The 18,902-nt window shown below is 35.4% G+C and overlaps 1 protein-coding gene across 2 annotated transcripts in view; it reads left to right on the plus strand.

Moving 5' to 3' along the window:
* Window positions 1-18,902, plus strand: part of ATAD2B (ATPase family AAA domain containing 2B) — a 154,043-nt gene that overhangs the window by 72,046 nt on the left and 63,095 nt on the right. For both annotated transcript variants that reach the window (XM_007183456.3, XM_007183457.3), the window contains exons 17-18: window positions 354-489; window positions 15,331-15,517. In XM_007183456.3, coding sequence (XP_007183518.2) covers window positions 354-489; window positions 15,331-15,517 — 323 coding nt within the window. The remainder of the gene's footprint in view (window positions 1-353; window positions 490-15,330; window positions 15,518-18,902) is intronic.

An 18,902-nucleotide genomic window follows, 5' to 3' on the forward strand; every position in this document is an offset into this window, starting at 1 on the left:
TTATTTATATTAAATGTACTGGTTTTGGTCAAAATTAACTTAGAAATTTTTACGAAGTAGGTGAGTATTTTATGAGAGTGCCATTTCTTTTCCACTGTTCTTGTAGTCTCCCAAAATGCATCTCATAACACTTAAGTAGTCCGTAAAGGTGAAAAAATTACATTGGTTCCATTTATAAATTATTCAGAATACTGTAGTTTGTCAATTTCCCTGGACAATCTGTGTTATTTGATGGATAACTTATTAGTTTTTGCCACTTGATTTTTAAACCAATTTTTCTTAGCTTTGGTAGGGCACTAATATTAAATGACTTTTTAAGCCTCATAATCTTTGTGATTTTTTTTTTAAAACAGATATAGAAACTCTGATTTTAGATGATAGTGAAGATGAGAATGCTTTATCAATTTTCGAGACCAGTTGTCACTCAGGATCACCAAAGAAACAGTCATCAGCTGCTGCTGTACATAAACCTTACCTTCATTTTACAATGTAAGCAATTTATATCATTGATTTCAATTAAATTGAAATTTCTTTCAATTTAGAGTGATTTTTACTACTTTATAGTTAGAACTACAGTATATTTTTACTTTTAGTTGTAACCTGGAGGACTTCGTTTTTCTGTTGTTTGGACACAATTCTGGAAAACTTTACTGTGTCTGTGTTTTTGTGTGGTAATAAATTAGTTCATTGGTCAACTCAAGATATTTTTTCCTAAAATGATTGTGGGATTTTTTTTTTTTTAAAGTAGGGTAGAAGGAAGGGTTGCCTTCAGAAAGCAAACCCATGTCCCCAATTTTATTGCTTTTTATTTGAACTAAAGTGGACAGAAATGAAATATTTACCATGATCTAGAATATTTTGATTGTAATAAGTTTCATATGATAATTTAGGACTCTAAGGGTACTAAAGAGGTTTTGAATTAGAAATTGCTCAGTAACTAAACAAATAACTTTCTGATTCTCCAGAACCTCATTAGTTTACACTTTCCTAATTTAGATTTTATGTTTTTTCTATTTATATTTACCTTTGTCTATGCTAAAGCAGCTTTTGCTGTGCACTTCAATGGGTAAACAATTTTAGTGCTAAATAGTTTTCAAATACTAACAGCATCATCACTTGCATTTACATAATTATCATGATAGTTAAAGAACCATAATGCTCCAGTCAAGTAGGTCTAATAGGGCTTTTATTAGAAGACACTGGATTGTGTATACTTTTAAGTAATTTTTCTTTAGAGATATTTTGAACAAATTTAAGTCTTTAACTTTAATCGAAGTTTTTCCCATGTAGATTTTGGTGAAATGTTAATTTGATTATTTGCATTGATAACCCTTCCTTGTTTTTTAGTTTTTAAAATGAGACTAAATTACTTTAATTTACTCTTTAACAGCAAGCTCTTCTATTAGAAACTTTTTTCTTCACTCCAGAGCCTTTCTTTTATGCCCTCCGGGAAGTTTTCTTAAACTGTTTCAGTAATTTTACAGATCTGTTTATTGATGGCTAAGGGAAAACCAAATAATCATTTTTTTCTGACTTTCACCTGGCTAGCCTGTGTGCCATGTGTATGCTGTTTGTTTTGACAATTTTAGTTATTTGAATTGAAATACATAGTAGGAGCTAAGAAACTATCAATTTTTCAATTTTACATTAAGAACATTCTGTTACTGATTTAATGTATATCAGTGGTATGGCTTATTTTGGTTGGCTTAGCCTTTCTCAAGGAATTGGTTTAATTTTAACCTCTTTCACATATGCTTTTCTAGTTCATTGCTTTGACTTTGATTTAATAGTGAGACAGCTATATCCTAGAATGAGCTGTTTTTTAAAGATGTTTTGATAAATTACTTTATTTATTTATTCACTCATTCTGCCTTTTTTTTTTTTTTACCCTGTGCCGGGCATTGTACTAGGTGCTTGAAGCATGAATAAGATATAACATAGTTCTTACTCTGGAAGAGTTCTTGTTCTTGGGGGTGACAAACATTGTGATATGGCTAAAGTGTTATGAAAGCAGAACTAAGAAGCTTCCACAGGGAAGTCCAGGAATGCTTCACAGAAAAAATGGTGGCATTTGCTGTCCTTTTGAGTATGAAGGTACAGGAGTTAGCATTTGTTGCTCATTACAAAGTAGACATGTGGTAGGTATATAAAGCTGGGACTTCGTATATAGTAATACATATAGGCCTCTCAACAGTCATTAGCATTTGTGGTATCATCATTTTATAGATGAGGAAACTGAGATACAAAGAAGTTAAGTAAATTGCCCATGATCATGCTGTTAGTAGGGGGCAGACTTGGTACTGTTTGTTTCTTGGGATCATATTCTTTCTCTTGTACTATGTGGTTTCCAAATTGATTTCTGAGCTTAATATGTAGATAGGGTTTTTTAGGGTAGGTTGGATGATACGATTTTTCACACTTTCCAAGAAGCATTTACTTTAGACCATAAGCCTTTAATAAGGACTACACGTGTATTTTGTTGTTGTTGATTTGGTTTGGTTTGGCTTTTTTGTTCGAGCAACATGTGTTAGCATGCCAGATTAATACAAAAAAGATTCTAGACAAGTAGAAAGCATGACTTTAATGCTGGTGTCAGTAACACTAGCTCCGGCATTGATGATGGGTTTCTTTTTCTGGGAATAGTTTCCTAAAACAGTGTTGCAACCTTTTCTTTAGATTTAAGATGAAATTGAAGTCAAGCTATTTAAGGCCTATCAATCTGGTAGAGAACCCTTATGATGGAAAATAAGTTTTCTTTCTTATTGTATATTACCATAAGGGGATTAGAAACAGAACTTTTTAAGGTTTTCCAAATGAAAATAGCTTTGTTTTTTCTGATTAGAAAGATGATATACTCTGTAGAAAATTCAAGTAAAAAAGAAGAGTATAAAGAAGAAAGTAAAAATTAAAGCCCAAGCACCTGAAGGTAATATGTGTTAACATTTTGGTGACCACACGTCCATATTCTCTCTATCCATATAGACAGACCCATATATTATCTTATATAAATTATATTCTCCTGTAAGGTTGTTAATGTAACTTGCTTTCACCCCCACTATGTTGGGAATGTTATTTCATGTCAGTATACGTTTAATGTCATTCTTTTAAAATAGCAGCATAGTATTTTTTTTGGATGTTTCATAATTTATATAACCTTATTGATAAAAATGGAAATTTCCAGTTTTCCTCATTTATAAACAGTGCTGTGATAGACATCTTTCTAAGTATACATCTTTATAACATTTTCTGATTCAGACCTTAAGATAGATTTTAAAAACTGATTGCTGTGTCAAAGTGTATATACATTTCAAAACCTGATAGAGATTGTTAAATTGCCTTCCAGAAAGGTTGTACCAATTTACATTTCATCACTAATGTATGAGAGGATTATTTTTTCTATTCCCTTGTCATTTCTGAGCACTGTTTGTCTTTTAAAATCTTTGCCAACTAGATAGATGAAAATAATATCTTCTTATTTATTTGAATCGTTTGCACTTTCATATATTCATTCACTCATACAGATATTTTGTCAAAGTGCCCATCATGTGCCAGATGTTGTCCTAGGTAATTGGAATATGTCAGTGAACCAAATATACTAGGATCCCTGCCCTTATTCAGCTTACATTTTAGATGGAGGCAGACAATAAAACAATCAGTGTGATAGATGAAATGTTAGAAGATAAGTAGTATGGGAAGAAATGTAGAGAACACTAAGAAGTAAGGGAATCTTTGGGATGAATTGCAGAATATCCTTGGATATACATTTTGGCATATATTTGGCATACTTGCCAAATTTAATTTCAGAAAATTGTACTTTTTTCCATTCTCACTATTCATGAGAATACCAATTTTCCCATCATCTATTTGCTAATAACGGTATTCTAATATTTATCAATCTAACAGATAAATGATGTTTCTCAATATTTTCATTTGTTTTCATTATTTTTCATCTTTGTTAGTAACTACCAAGTCTTTCTCAAGCCTAGATCACTCTTGAGCTTTAAACTTTGTCCAGTTGCCTATCACCCTTTGTTGTGTCACAGATCTTTCGGTATATGCTGGCTTGTGTCTTTCCTTCTCTTCCTATGAGTCCTATGAGCTACCATCCATTCAGTTGTCCCAACTAGAATTGGACATCATTCTCAACTCTTTCCTCTTTCTTCCCTTCTATATCTAGTAAATGACCAAGTCCTATGGATTTTTCTTACTAAGTAAGTCTAATTCCAAGCTCTTCCTTCTACCTCCTCTGACACTGTTCTTGTCTATACTATTATTAACATCTCATGCCTGGGTTATTATAGCAGACTCCTAACTGGTCATCTTTCCTATTGTTTCACCTTCTTTCAAAACCCTTTCCTATACTGACATGCTGAGTTAGAGTTGTCATCCAAAGACATGTGTATGCTTACGTCACTTCCCCTGCTTAAGCATCTTAATGCTTCCTCATTGTCTTCAGTGTCCATTCCAACTTTTAACGTGGTTTACAGAACCCTTCATAGCCCTTCACAGTCTGATTCTCCTTCCCCCTTCCCCTCCCTTACCCCAGTATCTTTACCCTTACATTACCCTAAAACCTTAAAAGAAGCTGGCTGTAATGAACTATATCCTCTACCCCAAAGGGCCAAGAGGTTTTTTTAGCCTCTGTTCCTTTGTACATCCTGTTTTTGTTTCTTGAAATTCATCCTTTCTGCCTTCGATCTGTTGGGTTTGTGCTTTCATAACACTTTTTCAGGAAAACCATTTATGAGTCTCTGATAGCACCCTGTACTTAAAGAGTGCTGCTTATTAATCACACTGAATTATAGTAATTTACTTCCTTTTTCCAATAAATGCACTGAGTTATGAGCTCTATGGTAACTGGTATTGTTGGATACCACAGGCCAAGGCGTTCAACGTAGGAAGCATTCTAAAATTGTTAAATGAATGAACATTTTTTAAGAAGTTATTTATTTCTATTTTCTTTTTGAATTGTCTACATTCTTTGTATAAGAAGGTATTTTTTGTTAAAATACTGTCATATAAGCTCTTTATGCATTAAGAACCAATCCTGTTAATGGCAAATTATTTGTCTCATTTGAGTGTTTGCTGTTTGGTTCAGATTGTAATTTTTTTTTTTTTTTTTAAAGACCTAATTCTTTTTTTTTTTTTTTTAATATTTATTTTATTTATTATTATTTATTTTTGGCTGCATTGGGTCTTTGTTGCCAGGCGTGGGCTTTCTCTAGTTGCAGCGAGCGGGGGCTACTCTTCGTTGCGGTGCGCAGGCTTCTCATTGCCGTGGCTTCTCTTACTGCAGAGCACAGGCTCTAAGCGCGTGGGCTTCACTAGCTGTGGCACATGGGCTCAGTAGTTATGGCTCACGGGCTCAGCTGCGCCGCAGTATGTGGAATCTTCCCGGACCAGGGCTCGAACCCGTGTGCCCTGCATTGGCAGGCGGATTCTTAACCACTGCACCACCAGGGAAGCCCCTGTAATTTTTGAGTAACAAAAGTTTTTAGATTTTTATGAATTAAAAATACATGAATCTTTTGTTTTTTCTTTGTTTCTGTGTTAGAATTCATTTTGTTTTGTGAAATGAGGATCTGAATCCTCCCTATTTTTTTTAATAGATTTATTTATTTAATTAAGTAATTTATTTTTTGGCTGCATTGGGTCTTCATTGCTGTGCGCGGGCTTTCTCTAGTTGTGGCAAGCGGGGGCTACTCTTCATTTAGGTGCGAGGGCTTCTCATTGTGATAGCTTCTCTTGTTGTGGAGCACAGGCTCTAGGCACGCAGGCTTCAGGAGTTCTGGCATGCAGGCTTCAGTAGTTGTGGCTCGTGGGCTCTAGAGCACAGGCTCAGTAGTTGTGGCACACGGGCTTAGTTGCTCCGCGGCATGTGGGATCTTCCCAGACCAGGGATCGAACCCGTGTCCCCTGCACTGGCAGGCGGATTCTTAACCACTGCGCCACCAGGGAAGCCCCCTCCCTATTTTAAAACAATATTTGTGTTATAATTCATCTCTGTTCCATTTATTTATTTATTTATTTAATTTTTATTTTTATTTATTTATTTTTTTTCCACACACACACACACACACACACACACACACACACACTGTATTTTATTTTTACAAGAGATAAATAGACTGACACCAAGCATTGTAAATGGATGACCACAACAAAAGCAACAATGATTGCAATTACCAAACATGAAACACACTCATACTATGTCATAATATTGACATTCAGTCCAGTAATCCTCCACTGTAACAGCTCCTTTACTTTGCAGTGAAAATTGATTTGTATATTCTTTGCCTCTGAGTCCTTGTGGGATTTTTTTTTTTTTAATTCAGACAGAAAGTCACAAAAATTATACTCATCCTCATCAGTTCACTCAGTCCCATGTAATTAATTTTTTTTTTCATCTTGATCTTTTGTTAGCACTTCTATGAGTTCATCAGTTTTTCATTAGAGTTCTGAAAATGCTTATTCATTCAGTTCAGCAGTACAGTCAGTTACCAGAAACCTGTACTTGTCAGAGTCTTTTCCATGAATTTCTTGAAGATGAAACCCTTTTATAGGAACATATTTGCAAAAGCATCAGTGTACACCCAGAACTGTCTGTAAATGACAAAAGACTTAAAAATGACCACAGTTAAAGAGTTGATGAAAGTTCATAATAATGCAGTTGACAAGAAAATTAGTTATTTCTGAGATATACATTTTAAAGTAATAACTAGGATTATTACTTACAACATTATACCAGAACATATAAGATTTTTAGAAATTTCATGTAATGTCTGAAACATTTATATTAACATATTTCCATACATATTTCCATACAAATACAAGATTTTTAGAAATTTCATATAATGTCTGAAACATTTATATTAACATATTTCCATATATATTTCCATACAAATACAAATATAAGATTTTTAGAAATTTCATGTAATGTCTGAAACATTTATATTAACATATTTCCATACAAATAACCCAGTGAAAGTTTAGTATTAGTTGTTTTGTTTGTTTGTTTGTTTATACTGCAGGTTCTTATTAGGCATCAATTTTATACACAACAGTGTATACATGTCAATCCCAATCGCCCAATTCAGCACACCACCATCCCCACCCCACCGCAGTTTTCCCCCCTTGGTGTCCATATGTCCATTCTCTACATCTGTGTCTCAACTTCTGCCCTGCAAACTGGCTCATCTGTACCATTTTTCTAGGTTCCACATACATGCATTAATATACGATATTTGTTTTTCTCTTTCTGACTTACTTCACTCTGTATGACAGTCTCTAGATCCATCTACTTCTCAACAAATGACTCAATTTGGTTCCTTTTTATGGCTGAGTAATATTCCATTGTATATATGTACCACATCTTCTTTATCCATTCATCTGTCGATGGGCATTTAGGTTGCTTCCATGACCTGGCTATTGTAAATAGTGCTACAATGAACATTCGGGTGCATGTGTCTTTTTGAATTACGGTTTTCTCTGGGTATATGCCCAGTAGTGGGATTGCTGGGTCATATGGTAATTCTATTTTTAGTTTTTTAAGGAACCTCCATATTGTTCTCCATAGTGGCTGTATCAATTTACATTCCCACCAACAGTGCAAGAGGGTTCCCTTTTCTCCACACCCTCTCCAGCATTTGTTGTTTGTAGATTTTCTGATGATGCCTATTCTAACAGGAGTGAGGTGATACCTCATTGTAGTTTTGATTTGCATTTCTCTAATAATTAGTGATGTTGAGCATCGTTTCATGTGCTTCGTGGCCATCTGTATGTCTTCTTTGGAGAAATGTCTATTTAGGTCTTCTGCCCATTTTTGGATTGGGGTGTTTGTTTCTTTGATATTGAGCTGAATGAGCTGTTTATATATTTTGGAGATTAATCCTTTGTCCGTTGATTCGTTTGCAAATATTTTCTCCCATTCTGAGGGTTGTCTTTTCATCTTGTTTATGGTTTCCTTTGCTGTGCAAAAGCTTTGAAGTTTCATTAGGTCCCATTTGTTTATTTTTGTTTTTATTTCCATTACTCTAGGAGGTGGATCAAAAAAGATCTTGCTGTGATTTATGTCAGAGTGTTCTTCCTATGTTTTCCTCTAAGAGTTTTATAGTGTCCAGTCTTATATTTAGGTCTCTAATCCATTTTGAGTTTATTTTTGTGTATGGTGTTAGGGAGTATTCTAATTTCATTCTTTCACATGTAGCTGTCCAGTTTTCCCAGCACCACTTATTGAAGAGACTGTCTTTTCTCCATTGTATATCTTTGCCTCCTTTGTCATAGATTAGTTGACCATAGGTGCGTGGGTTAATCTCTGGGCTTTCTATCTTGTTCCATTGATCTATGTTTCTGTTTTTGTGCCAGTACCATATTGTCTTGATTACTGTAGCTTTGTAGTATAGTCTGAAGTCAGGGAGTTTGATTCCTCCAGCTCCATTTTTTTCCCTCAAGACTGCTTTGGCTATTCGGGGTCTTTTGTGTCTCCGTACAAATTTTAAGATGATTTGTTCTAGCTCCGTAAAAAATGCCATTGGTAATTTGATAGGGATTGCATTGAATCTGTAGATTGCTTTGGGTAGTATACTCATTTTCACAATGTTGATTCTTCCAATCCAAGAACATGGTATATCTCTCCATCTGTTGGTATCATCTTTAATTTCTTTCATCAGTGTCTTATAGTTTTCTGCATACAGGTCTTTTGTCTCCCTAGGTAGGTTTATTCCTAGGTATTTTATTCTTTTTGTTGCAATGGTAAATGGGAGTGTTTCCATAATTTCTCTTTCAGATTTTTCATCATTAGTGTATAGGAATGCAAGAGATTTCTGTGCATTAATTTTGTATCCTGCAACTTTACCATATTCATTAATTAGCTCTAGCAGTTTTCTGGTGGCAGTTTTATGATTCTCTATGTATAGTATCATGTCATCTGCAAACAGTGACAGTTTTACTTCTTCTTTTCCAATTTGTATTCCTTTTATTTCTTTTTCTTCTCTGATTGCCGTGGCTAGGACTTCCAGAACTATGTTGAATAATAGTGGTGAGAGTGGACATCCTTGTCTCGTTCCTGATCTTAGAGGAAATGCTTTCAGTTTTTCACCATTGAGAATGATGTTTGCTGTGGGTTTGTCATACATGGCCTTTATTATGTTGAGGTAGGTTCCCTCTATGCCCACTTTCTGGAGAGTTTTTATCATAAATGGGTGTTGAATTTTGTCAAAAGCTTTTTCTGCATCTATTGAGATGATCATATGGTTTTTATTCTTCAATTTGTTAATATGGTATATCACATTGATTGATTTGCATATATTGAAGAATCCTTGCATCCCTGGGATAAACCCCACTTGATCGTGGTGTATGATCCTTTTAATGTGTTGTTGGATTCTGTTTGCTAGTATTTTGTTGAGGATTTTTACATCTATATTCATGAGTGATATTGGTCTGTAATTTTCTTTTTTTGTAGTGTCTTTGTCTGGTTTTGGTATCAGGGTGATGGTGGCCTCATAGAATGAGTTTGGGAGTGTTCCTTCCTCTGCAGTTTTTTGGAAGAGTTTGAGAAGGGTGGGTGTTAGCTCTTCTCTAAATGTTTGATAGAATTCACCTGTGAAGCCATCTGGTCCTGGACTTTTGTTTGTTGGAAGATTTTTAATCACAGTTTCAATTTCATTACTTGTGATTGGTCTGTTCATATTTTCTGTTTCTTCCTGGTTCAGTCTTGGAAGGTTATACCTTTCTAAAAATTTGTCCATTTCTTCCAGGTTGTCCATTTTATTGGCATAAAGTTGCTGGTAGTAGTCTCTTAGGATGCTTTGTATTTCTGCGGTGTCTGTTGTAACTTCTCCTTTTTCATTTCTGATTTTATTGATTTGAGTCCTCTCCCTCTTTTTTTTTTTATAATTTGGACAGGCCATGAGAATAATTCCTTTTATTTATTTATTTATTTATTTATTTTTGGCTGTGTTGGGTCTTCGGTTCGTGCGAGGGCTTTCTCCAGCTGCGGCAAGTGGGGGCCACTCTTCATCGCGGTGCGGGGACCGCTCTTCATCACGGTGTGCGGGCCCCTCACTATCGCGGCCCCTCCCACTGCGGGGCACAGGCTCCAGACGCGCAGGCTCAGTAGTTGTGGCTCACAGGCCCAGCCGCTCTGTGGCATGTGGGATCCTCCCAGACCAGGGCCTGAACCCGTGTCCCCTGCATTAGCAGGCAGATTCCCAACCACTGCGCCACCAGGGAAGCCCTCCCTCTTTTTCTTGATGAGTCTGGCTAATGGCTTATCAATTTTGTTTATCTTCTCAAAGAACCAACTTTTAGTTTTATTGATCTTTGCTATTGTTTTCTTTGTTTCTATTTCATTTATTTCTGCTCTGATCTTTATGATTTCTTTCCTTCTGCTAACTTTGGGTTTTGCTTGTTCCTCTTTCTCTAGTTTCTTTAGGTGTAAGGTTAGATTGTTTACTTGAGATTTTTCTTGTTTCTTAGGTAGGCTTGTATAGCTATAAACTTCCCTCTTAGAACTGCTTTTGCTGCATCCCATAGGTTTTGGGTCGTCGTGTTTTCATTGTCATTTGTCTCTAGGTATTTTTTTTATTTCCTCTTTGATTTCTTCAGTGATCTCTTGGTTATTTAGTAACGTATTGTTTAGCCTCCATGTGTTTGTCTTTTTTACGTTTTTTTCCCTGTAATTCATTTCTAATCTCATAGCGTTGTGGTCAGAAAAGATGCTTGATATGATTTCAATTTTCTTAAATTTACTGAGGCTTGATTTGTGACCCAAGATGTGATCTATCCTGGAGAATGTTCCGTGCGCACTTGAGAAGAACGTGTAATCTGCTGTTTTTGGATGGAATGTCCTATATATATCAATTAAATCTATCTGGTCTGTTGTGTCATTTAAAGCTTGTGTTTCCTTATTTATTTTCATTTTGGATGATCTGTCCATTGGTGTAAGTGAGGTGTTAAAGTCCCCCACTATGATTGTGTTACTGTCAATTTCCTCTTTTATAGCTGTTAGCAGTTGCCTTATGTATTGAGGTGCTCCTATGTTGGGTGCATATATATTTATAATTGTTATATCTTCTTCTTGGATTGATCCCTTGATCATTATGTAGTGTCCTTCCTTGTCTCTTGTAACATTCTTTATTTTAAAGTCTATTTTATCTGATATGAGTATAGCTACTCCAGCTTTCTTTTGATTTCCATTTGCATGGAATATCTTTTTCCATCCCCTCACTTTCAGTCTGTATGTGTCCCTAGGTCTAAAGTGGGTCTCTTGTAGACAGCATATATATGGGTCTTGTTTTTGTATCCATTCAGCCAGTCTATGTCTTTTGGTTGGGGCATTTAATCCATTCACGTTTAAGGTAATTATCGGTATGTATGTTCCTATGACCATTTTCTTAATTGTTTTGGGTTTGTTTTTGTAGGTCCTTTTCTTCTCTTGTGTTTCCCCCTTAGAGAAGTTCCTTTAGCATTTGTTGTAGAGCTGGTTTGGTGGTGCTGAATTCTCTTAGCTTTTGCTTGTCTGTAAAGCTTTTGATTTCTCCATCGAATCTGAATGAGATCCTTGCTGGGTAGAGTAATCTTGGTTGTAGGTTCTTCCCTTTCATCACTTTAAGTATATCATGCCACTCCCTTCTGGCTTGCAGAGTTTCTGCTGAGAAATCAGCTGTTAACCTTTTGGGAGTTCCCTTGTATGTTATTTGTCGTTTTTCCCTTGCTGCTTTCAGTAATTTTTCTTTGTCTTTAATTTTTGCCACTTTGACTACTATGTGTCTCGGCGTGTTTCTCCTTGGGTTTATCCTGTATGGGACTCTCTGTGCTTCCTGGACTTGGGTGGCTATTTCCTTTCCCATGTTAGGGAAGTTTTCGACTATAATCTCTTCAAATATTTTTTCTGGTCCTTTCTCTCTCTCTTCACCTTCTGGGACACCTATAATGCGAATGTTGTTGCGTTTAATGTTGTCCCAGAGGTCTCTTAGGCTGTCTTCATTTCTTTTCATTCTTTTTTCTTTAGTCTGTTCCGCAGCAGTGAATTCCACCATTCTGTCTTCCAGGTCACTTATCCGTTCTTCTGCCTCAGTTATTCTGCTATTGATTCCTTCTAGTGTAGTTTTCATTTCAGTTATTGTATTGGTCATCTCTGTTTGTTTGTTCTTTAATTCTTCTAGGTCTTTGTTAATCATTTCTTGCATCTTCTCAATCTTTGCCTCCATTCTTATTCCGAGGTCCTGGATCATCTTCACTATCATTATTCTGAATTCTTTTTCTGGAAGGTTGCCTATCTCCACTTGATTTAGTTGTTTTTCTGGGGTTTTTTCTTGTTCCTTCATCTGGTACATAGCCCTCTGCCTTTTCATCTTGTCTATCTTTCTGTAACTGTGGTTTTTGGTCCACAGGCTGCAGGATTGTAGTTTTTCTTGCTTCTGCTGTCTGCCCTCTGGTGGTTGAGGCTATCTAAGAGGCTTGATGGGAGGCTCTGGTGGTGGGTAGAGCTGACTGTTGCTGTGGTGGTCAGAGCTCAGTAAAACTTTAATCCACTTGACTGTTGATGGGTGGGGCTGGGTTCCCTCCCTGTTGGTTGTTTTGCCTGAGGCAACCCAACACTGGAGCCTACCTGGGCTCTTTGGTGGGGTTAATGGCTGACTCTGGGAGCGCTCACGCCAAGGAGCACTTCCCAGAACCTCCGCTGCCAGTGTCCTTGTCCCCACGGTGAAACAGAGCCACCCCCCGCCTCTGCAGGAGACCCCCCAACACCAGCAGGCAGGTCTGGTTCAGTCTCCCCCAGGGTCACTGCTCCTTCCCCTGGGTCCCGATGCGCACACTACTTTGTGTGTGCCCTCCAAGAGTGGGGTCTCTGTTTCCCCCAGTCCTGTCGAAGTCCTGCAATCAATTCCCACTAGGCTTCAAAGTCTGATTCTCTAGGAATTCCTCCTCCCGTTGCCGGACCCCCAGGTTGGGAAGCCTGACGTGGGGCTCAGAACCTTCACTTCAGTGGGTGGACTTCTGTGGTATAAGTGTTCGCCAGTCTGTGAGTCACCCACCCACCAGTTATGGGATTAGATTTTACTCTGATTGCGCCCCTCCTACTGTCTCACTGTGGCTTCTCCTCTGTCCTTGGACATGGGGTATCCTCCTTGGTGAAGTCCAGGGTCCTCCTGTCAATGATTGTCCAGCAGCCAGTTGTGATTCTGGTGCTCTCGCAAGAGGGAGTGAGAGCACGTCCTTCTACTCCGCCATCTTGGTTAATCCCTTCCTGTTCCATTTATTTTTATGCTTATTATCATATATAAAATTCTTTCAGTTACTATGATTTGTTTCCTGGGCTGCTATGTTCCACTGATCTGTGTTTCTTTTCTTTGGTGTATTCTTCATTCTTTTATTCTGTTCTGTAATATGTATCCGTATAAAGTAGGGCGCATCTTAACTTTGTGTTTTAGAACCTGGGCTTTGCAGTTATATGGACACCCAGTTGTATAATCTTATACCTAACCTCTCTTAGCCTTGGGTTCTTTATCTATTTAGTAAGAGGAAACTTATGTATTTCATAGAATTGTTAAGAAAATTAAACAAGAAGTGTGTATGAAGTTCTAGTTACTAAAACAGGTTTAAATGTTCTGAAATTGGAGCTAGCACACTTATCCAAAATTTTCTTGATGTTCTTTTTCTTTAATTTTTTAAAAAATATTTATTTATTTATTTGGCTGCGTTGGGTCTTAGTTGCGGCACACAGGATCTTTAGTTGTGGCATGCGAGATCTTTTAGTTGTGACGTGCAAACTCTTAGTTGCAGCATGTGGGATCTAGTTCCTGACCAGGGATGGAACCCAGCCTTCCTGCATTGAGAGTGCAGAGTCTTAGCCGCTGGACCACCAGGGAAGTCCCCTTGATGTTCTTATTTGATTATTTTTTCATATAATGTTGCAAATAAGTTTTAAATCTCCCCCCCAGCTCAAATCTTTTTTGGGATTTTGATTTACATTTTTAAAATCTATAAAATAAAATTCTATAAACCAACCATATGTATATAGTTAACTATAGCTAGGTATAAATGCATGGGAAGAATTGACATCTATATTCAGGCTCATGATGTATTCTATTTAGTTTCATACCTCTCTCGTTAAGATTATTTAATATTGTTTATCATTTGTATTTTTGCAGTTGTGAATAGAATCTTCTTTCCTTTTTTATATTGGTTATTGATAGTGTTTAGGAAAATCTTTTGGTTTTTCTATTTCCATCTTCAGTCTTGTTATTTTGCTGGTAGACTATGGCAGTCATTAGTTGATTCTCTTGGATTTTCTAGTGTATAATCATATTCTTTACAAGTAACAGTGTTTGTTCAATTTCTTTCCGTTAGTTGCATTTTTAAATTTGCTTTATTCTTATTGCATTGCTTAGAATTTCCTGCATTATCTATAGTGATATTAGATAAACTTTTTTCATTTATCTTTTTAATGGTGCTGTAGAATCTTGAAAATACTAATTGAGTTTGTTTTAATATGTTATCCTAAATTTGCCTTCTCTGGTGTAGGGCTTTAGATGTCATATATTAGGATAAGAACAGTTAGTTTTTTTTGGCCTAGAAACAAAATTGCTACCACTGAAAGAGTCCTACTTTTTTTTTTTCCTATTTTAAAAACTGTGGTAAAATGTAAAATAGATAGCTAGTGGGAATCAGCCGCATAGCACAGGGGAAGATCAGCTCGGGGCTTTGTGACCACCTAGAGGGGTGGGATAGGGAGGGTGGGAGGGAGGGAGACACAAGAGGGAAGAGATATGGGAATATATGTATATGTATAACTGATTCACTTTGTTATAAAGCAGAAACTAACACACCATTGTAAAGCAATTATACTCCAATAAAGATGTTAAAAAAAAAAAAAGAAAGAAAGAAAAACTGTGATAAAATATGTATAAAATTTACCATTTTAACCATTAAAAAAAAAAGTCCTACATTTTGAGTAATCTTTAGATGTACCTCTTTGTTGGAGAAGTGGAATTCTTAACATTTGACCTGGGATAATTAATAACTAAGTCGTACTTAGTGTCTGAAGCATTTTCCAAGTTAATATGTGTGGTATGATAGGATGAACTTTCTTTTAGGATGGATTTCTATACTTTCATGTCTTGGTATTAATATGGCCAGAGAGATCAATATTTTAAAACTGTAATTATTGAAAAAATGATTTGCTGTACTTAAAAAAATGAGAGAGGTAAAAAAAAGTTCTATTAATTTGGTATTACATTCTTTTATGTAAATATTTTCCTAATATTTTATTTTGGTCTTCAGAGTATATGGTTTTGAAATAATTATTATGTCTTATGTGTATTGCAGGTCACCATATCATCAGCCAACCTCTTACAGGCCAAGACTATTGCTGTCTGGAGAACGAGGCTCAGGTCAAACTTCTCACCTTGCTCCAGCACTTTTGCACACTCTAGAAAAGTTCTCTGTGCACAGACTAGATCTCCCAGCACTTTATTCAGTTAGTGCCAAAACACCTGAAGAATCATGTGCACAGGTAGGTTTGTACTGTATCAAAGTACTTCCTACTTTCTTATTGTTTATATCTTGGTAGTGATTACAGAGAAACAGTAATATGAATATTAACTTTTTGTTGGTTATTCATTAACATTCTAATATTAAGGCAGAGGATCCTTTTGATTTTTTAAAGTGAACTCATTGTTTTTCCTGTGATACTTCATTCTTTTCTGAAATTTTAATAATCCTATTTCTTGTATTAAAGGTTCATTTCATTAAACAGTGTAGAAAGGGAGCTTCTTTTTGCCTTTTTCTGACCCTTTTTTCAGGGCCTCTTTAGACTTCTGTCTGTACTTACAGCCTTATCATAGTAAGGGAAATGATACCCAGTTTGAGAATGCCAGGATTTAAAATTAGTATAGAAAAGTGATAGCAATTTTAAAATTATATATATTTGTATCAATAATCAAGTGTGTTTGATATTTGATTTTCAATTACTTTATATTTGCTAGCTTGTGAAGCAAAATTCTAGTGGGGCTGTTTATATTTCTTGACGTTTTAATATATACCTGTGAATTTACTATAAGTGTGTCATGTTGGAACTAGGGGCTAAGGGAATAAGTTTTTTGAACCAAGAGACCATGTCTTCACCATTTATGTGTCTCTGACACAGTGCCCAGCTCATAGTAAGTGCTCCTTAAGTGTTTGAATGTCACTTTCTACTTGATATTTAGCCTACTTTTAGACATTAGATGGCTGGAGTAGTAACACTTAAGAGCACTGCACGCAGTTTTGTTGTTTTTTCAGTTATAGTTCATAAATATTTAATACATAAACTATCTAATTGAAAACCATTCTATACCTTGTAGCATGCAATAGATTTTTTTAAACAGTTCATAGTGTCAGTTTTATTTCTCTTTTATTTACAATTCTTTGGGTATGAACATCCTAGCGGTACTTCACTTACTTCTAAAGCCCTATTTAAAGGTTTTTTCCCAAAACCCATGGCCTGCCTAAAAAACTATATACCAGTAATTTTCTCCAAGTTTTGTACATTTAATTTATTCTGGCTGTGTTTTCCAATAATGTTGATTTATATGTTTGCTCGTATTTTTCCTTTTTAGTGAGACAAAATTATTGCAGTTTTTATGCAAGTAAGAGAATTACTTGGTACCATTTAAAATAAATCCAAGTGGTTTACTAGGAAAATATAAATTAACACGGTTGACTTCAGAGGAGAGAGGATCTAAATAGACAGTAGTTGTGGAAGAAGAAATTGAGTGTCAAAAAGCACTAAATCCAAACAGTTTCACAGGTGAATTCTTTTAATCTTAAAGGATAAGATTATTATTATTATTATTATTTTTTTTTTTTAGGATAAGATTATTTTGATGCCAGTTAAACTTTTCCAAAGCATAGAAAAAGAAGGAAAGATGTGAAGTCAAAAAAAGAGTGATGCTAAACCTTTGAAAGAAATACAAAGAAAATTGTAGTCTAATCTCACTTAGACAGTGGTCATAAAGTAAATATTACAAATGGAATCTAGTAGCACATTGAAAGAGTAATATACCATCACTAAGGCATGCAAAATTGATTCAGTTACATGTGGAGAAATATAAATATTGGAATGAACACACTGAAGTTATAAATATTTGCCTATGATATGATTGTAGTATTAACTGAAAAACTGTTAGGGCCAATAAGAGAATTCTTTAAGGCAGACAATTTCAAAGTTAATGTTATAAAATCAATAGTTTTCTTTTATACAAACAATAACAAGTTAGAAATATGGTTGATCCTTGAACATTGCGGGTTTGAACTGCACAGGTCCACTTATACATGGATATTCTTCAGCAGTAAATACAGTACAACAAGGTCCATGCTTGGTTGACCCTGTGGATGCAGAACCTGCAAATCTAGAGGGCCTGACTATACATTATACATAGATTAACCCCTGCCTTGTTCAAGGGTCAACTGTGTAATGGAAGAAGAGGTCCCATTTAAAATAGCAACTAAGTTTACCTAGGAATTAACTTAAACAATTAATTTGCATGGCCTAAAAGAAGAAAGCTAAAAAGTCACTTGAGGACAGTTGAATAAGTGAAAGACACACCTTGTTTTTAATTACTGTAATTCAGAGTGTAGTCTCAAGTCATATTGCACAGATTAAAATCTCAGCTACTTGTGTATTGGTTGTGGCCTTGGACAAGTTGCTTAACCTATTTGAGCCTTAATTTTCTCGTCTATGAAATGAAGATAATGATACCACATAAGATTACTGTGATTATTAAAACAAGCTCGTCCAATAGTCTTGGCATACAGTACTCAACAACGACAGCTATCATCATGTTTGTCACTACTGCTGCAGCTCCTTTCACAGCTAATGGCTGGGAAGACTCAACATTGGATAGCTATGAGTTCTTTTCTAAATTACTCTATAAATTAAGTGCAATTATAATTATAATCCCTCCAAATTTAAGAGGAGACATTAAAAAAAGGCTCTTTGTTTCCTCTAGAAAGTAAATATGAGCACAGCAAGGAGAATTCTAGAGAAAAAAGTGTAATGAGGAATCCCTACCAGATGTTTACACATGTAATAGAACTGTGGTAATAAAGTATTTGTACCTGTGTAGGGATAGACAAAACAATAGAACAAATGTGAGAAATCGTGCTTAGGCCTGTGTAGAAATAGAATTTAGTATCAGATGATGTTGAGTATATGATGATGATGATGACATTTGATATCATAGAATAGATGGATTATTTAATAGTCTTAGAAAACTGGCTGGCTCTATGAAGGGAATAAGAAAAAACAAAACTGGATTTCCTACCTTTTTCTTTAGCCCCAAAATAAATTCTATTGTCAGTGGAACTATAAAAGTGTTAGGATAATTCACAAGGTCAGTATATTATCTTGAACATGAGAAAGTATTTAATTTCAAAGCAATGAATGGAAGCCAGGAAACATATAAAGATAAGAACAAATTGGACTTTATAAAATTTTAAATTACACATGACAAGAAACTTTCTTTAAATAAGATTAATAGACATAACCTGGTAAAAATTTGTATTTGCAACACATGTCAAGGACAAGTTTCCTTACTATACAAAGATATGTTAAAATCAGGAAGAAGAAAGAATAACAACCTAATAAAAGAATTGGCAAAATAGGAGCATGACATTTATAGGGAGAAAAAAGTAGCAAAAGCAACCAATAAAAATTTGAAGATTCTTTGCCTTACTTATAAGTGAAAAAAAAAAAGAAGCATATTAAAGCAGAAAGATGCTATTTTAAAACAACTATCAGGCTTGTAAAAATGAAAAGCTTGATAAACCTAATATTGGAGATATGGGTGCTCATACTTGGTTAGTAGAAATGTAAATTTATTTATTGATTTTGGAGTGTAGTTTGGAACTATCTTTTA

This window comes from Balaenoptera acutorostrata, chromosome 12 (genome assembly GCF_949987535.1).
Source record: "Balaenoptera acutorostrata chromosome 12, mBalAcu1.1, whole genome shotgun sequence".
Taxonomy (NCBI): Eukaryota; Metazoa; Chordata; class Mammalia; order Artiodactyla; family Balaenopteridae; genus Balaenoptera; species Balaenoptera acutorostrata.